Genomic DNA, 4,682 nt, shown 5'->3' with positions numbered 1-4,682 from the left:
TTTATATTTCTTATATTATATATTTACTTATTATTTATTTTTCTTTATATGTATTTTATTTTTATTTTTTGTTAAAACCATGTGTCATCTTTTAGAAGAATTTTTTTTCCGTTGATGTGGACCCCCTATGGAGCCTCAAAAGCTCTATTTTATTAGTATAAAGCTCCATTTTATTAGTATAAAGCTCCATTTTATTAGTATATATACATTTTTCAGATAGATGTTTAATTTAGTTTTTTCATTTTTTAATTATATATTTATGTTTTCTAATTTTCTTGCTTTTATATCAGATTATAAATTATGATAGATGTTTAATGTAATATTTCTATTTTTATTTATTTTTCTTATATTGTATATTTACTTATTATTGTTTAATGTAACATTTATATTTCTTATATTATATATTTACTTATTATTTATTTTTCTTTATATGTATATTTTTTTTTTGTTAATGCCACGTGTCATCTTTTAGAATAAGTTTTTTCCGCTGATGTGGATGTCTTATGGAGCCTCAAAAGCTCCCTTTTATTAGTATAGATTAAGTTCTGTGTTTATTGAATGTGCAATTTTAATAATTTGAATGAATGAAAATTGGCTAATTAAAACTAATCAAACCGAATGTTTTTCAAAACAGTGGATACTATAAAGCCACTGAATCTTAGTAGCTAAATCGTGGCTATACTAGCCACTGGAAAATAGTTTTAAACCGTGGCTAATAATGCCACGTCGAATAAGTGGCAGTATCGTGGCTATTATAGCCACTAGCAATAGCCACGTCTTAATATTATATCGTGGCTATTATAGCCACGAAAACACGCGTGGTAATAACGTGGCTACTAGCCACGAAAAGCCACGATTATTTATAGCCACGCTACTTTTCGGACATCTAAGCGTGGCTGATTTCTTTTATAGCCACGATTATTTGCTCTATAGTCACAACTTTGCAGTGGCTATGCGTTGGATTTTTACTAGTGAGCCAACCCATCTATGCTTCTGAATCTTACTCTTGCACTTGAACTCCAAAAGACCCTGCCCAGTTTTCGGACCAAAATAGTCTTCTTCTGAGTTTTCTTCATCTTTCATGTAAGGCCATGAAGATATCTCGTTGTAGACTCCATAAAAAACGCCTTCAGAAGGCACCAATAGATGCATCAGTGATAAGAATCACAGCTGTGTTGCTACTGCTATCATATTTGGAACAAAATTAGAATACCAAAACAAAGTTAAACTTCAAAAAATTATCTACAAGTAAACTACACATATCAGAAGCATATACGTACCTAGTAAAACAAGAAGGTCTGTCAATTCTCGATGCCTCTTGAGAAGATTAATAACTAGGAAAAGAGCAGATAAATCTCTATTACACATTAATTGGGTCTAACTATTGTTGTTTCATAAAAAACAATGAGCTTATACATCAATAGCATTTGACCCAAAAAAAAAAATACATCAATAGCAAAACCATCTCTAGTTTATTGATTGATACGTTGTGTTTCCAAAATCGATCTCTCTTACTTACCTTAGAGTTGCACCGATCATCAAAAACATACAAACTTTTCTCACTCAAATCGAATTGATTCAACGAAATAAACCATCAAAACACACACACTTCACAACATCAACCAAATGAAATCTAGGAGATATCAAAGATAACCCTAACAACATTTTAAATGGGCGAAGGCATACTTGCTGGGTGAGGATCCAGATCGTGACAGAATATAGGAAATTATGTTACTATTCAGTTTTAGATTATACAGAGATCTCTCTCTCTTTGTTAGATGGTCCTGGATTCTCTGTAACAACATTGACTATATATAGTCCGGAAAATATATCAAACATGTACAAAGATATTCACACACCGAACCAATATGAATAAGAACCAGATTTGAACTCAACTCACTTACTAAAAGAGCCAAATACCAAATATAGGAAAGAAACCCTAACCTTTTTTCCAGGACAGAGGGCTGCGATTCCCTGAACTGTCACTCCGGGAGGGAGATGAAGAAGAAGAGCGCCAAAGAGACCTAGACGGACTCAAATCCGAGCGGGAAGGAGATCTGGAAACGGAAGGAGAATGACGGCCACGGCTTTGAGAATTCTTTTTTCTTCCTTTCTTATTTTATAAATTAATTAATCATTAAAAAAAAACTAAGTGTAAATTTTCCTTTAACTTTTTCCCTAAAATGTCATAACACAAGCGCACACACACACTCATTCTCTTTTGACTTTCTCAGTCACGCTTGTCTGTCTTTGTAGAGAGAAAAAAGAGTTTATCTTGTATGTCTACATGTTACTTCTCAAACTATTTTTCTTTATTAGAGTTGGATATCTTACAACATTACACACACATACATACTAATAGTAGATTTCTCTACTTACTACATGTTGTCCAAGTTGGATCTTCTTCTAGCTCCTCCGTTTCTTGCAGGCCAAGTCTCTTCTTCATCTTTCTTCTTTGTTCTGCTACACTTCGTTCTTCTTCTTCTAAGTGACGCCTTGGTCACTTCCTTCATTCTTATTTTCTTGTGTGGCAAGCTTTCTTGCTTCCACTTGTTCTTCTCTCTTGATTTCACCTTCTCTTTGTGTGTTTAATCAAAGGTTCAATTCCAACAAACACACAACCAACAACACAGACAACTTATTACTTTAAGCGATGGACAATTACAGCAACAACTCCAACAAAACCACAAAGACACTTCGTCTCTCAAAGATTACACTTTTATGGCGAACATTCTGAAAGCGAGAACAAAGTGATTTTTTTTTTGACGTGAAGAGTGACTTGTTTTTTTTTTTCTTTTTGACGTCAAGAAGGTGATTTGTTTTATGAAAATTAATTGCTCTCTTTCTTAGAAATTAGGGTTTTCCGGTTTGGGGAGAGTAAACTAATCGACATGTTTAAGATAAAAGATTAGTTTGTTAACCATGGTTTAACATTAAACGGCAAGATTGCTAATTTACGGTGTTAACAGTTTTGGTAATGGTGGTAATGAGTCAAACTAAAATGGCTTCATGGCCTTTGGTGTTTTAAAGGAATACAAAAAAATTAGTTTGTATATTGTTTCGGTCACTTTAAAAACCTGTGTATTAAGTTGAAAATAATAATTAATGTTGTGTATTTATATGGAATTTTCCCATTCAATTAATATATAGTTATATCCCTATTAGAGTAATAGGAAAATTAGGGCCAAGAGTATTGCTTACTTGGTGACCAATCCGACAAGTTAATATATCCTCTTACTTCTGATCAAGAGACTGGTAATTTATCCTCGTAACCTCCAAAGCAGCCATGTCTCATCTTCTCAGGCGGCTCAAGCGATCCTTCGGAGTAAGCCACCTCACCGCTTCTTCTCGGAGCTTCTCTAATCACATCTTCAAAGTAACACCTTGTGGAACTACTGTGAGAGATGGTGACGTTGGATATCTAGCTATCTACAGCTACGTTGATAACTTGATAGACTGCACAGAAAAGAAAGTGCCTATGGAGTTAGCAAAAGGGATGGGAACAATAGGAGCATCCCACGGCTGGGTAGCAACTTTGAAAAATGGGACCATTCGTCTTCAAGATGATCTAGACCCCTATGCGTCGTATACAGACCCAAAACGCATTCCTCTGCCTCCTCTTGTAACTCTGCCTCATTGCCAAACCCAAATTGTAACCAACGTAGCCATGTCCTCTTCTTCTTTTTTTTTTTTTTTTTTTTTTATGTCCTCATTCTTCTCCTGAGGATGAAGACTGCATCGTGGCTGTCAAAGTTCTTGGGACTTCAGCTAAGCTTATGTAGGCCTGCTCAGCGAAATTGCAAGTGGAGCAACATCAGAATCTCAGACCCCAGCTTCTTCTCCTCCCATTTAATGTACTCCAAGAGAGACGGTCTGTTCTCCATGCCCGCTGCTGGAGGAAACTACACAGCATCGTGTGATCTTGGGAGACACGTGAACGAACCAAAGATTCAGATGTTGTCGTACCCGAAACAACGCGTGTTTGAAGACATGTATGTAAAGAGCACGGGTACGTTTTTCGACAAAGAGTTTCTGAGAAAGTTCGACTGGAAGCACTCGGACTGGTCATGCAGGATGGAGCACTACTTGGTGGACTCGTCACACACAGGTGAGACTTTTCTGGTGAAATTGTCTAAAGATATTAACCCACAAGACGGGAGAAGTGAATTGGACAAATTCCTTGTGTTGAAAATAGACGAGGAAGGAAACGCTGAATATACTAAAGACTTTGGAGGTGAGTGCATTTTCATCTCTAAGGCTGAATCTTTTTGTCTCCCGGCATCTTGTTTGCATGACAAGGGACCAAACTGCATCTATCATTTAAGCGACACGAGCTTTGGAATAAAATGCATGGATGATGTTTGGAAAGAGAGGGGTGGGGACCTAGCTTTCCCAGGCCCTTTTTGGTTCCCACCAAAGCTAGACACCAAAGGTAAACGTATCCTTTCTTCAGGTATTCAGTATCCAGTGTAATAAAATTATGCTCTTTCATTGATTTCTTTTGTTGGCCTTCGTTGTTTTCTGACTCTAGTTGCTGTTTTAAATATACAATTCCAAAAGTATTTATCCTTATCTTCCCCCTTCACTGATCGATACTTGTCTTGATGTCACAAAAAAAAGAGGACTTTCTTGATCCATTCTTTTGTTTGCTTCACAAGTTTCACAAGTGCCTCCTCCTCCTC

At 36.1% G+C, this 4,682-nt stretch overlaps 1 protein-coding gene across 1 annotated transcript; it reads left to right on the top strand.

Moving 5' to 3' along the window:
- Positions 1 to 3,286: 3,286 nt before the first annotated feature.
- Positions 3,287 to 4,473, top strand: LOC106378933. The gene is made up of 2 exons (XM_013818981.1): positions 3,287 to 3,622; positions 3,733 to 4,473. Exons 1-2 carry the CDS (start codon positions 3,287 to 3,289, stop codon positions 4,471 to 4,473), a joined length of 1,077 nt encoding a protein of 358 aa, XP_013674435.1.
- Positions 4,474 to 4,682: the final 209 nt, after the last annotated feature.

This window comes from Brassica napus, chromosome C3 (assembly GCF_020379485.1).
Source record: "Brassica napus cultivar Da-Ae chromosome C3, Da-Ae, whole genome shotgun sequence".
In the NCBI taxonomy this organism is placed as follows: domain Eukaryota; kingdom Viridiplantae; phylum Streptophyta; class Magnoliopsida; order Brassicales; family Brassicaceae; genus Brassica; species Brassica napus.
This window is presented reverse-complemented; position numbering and strand designations above follow the sequence as displayed.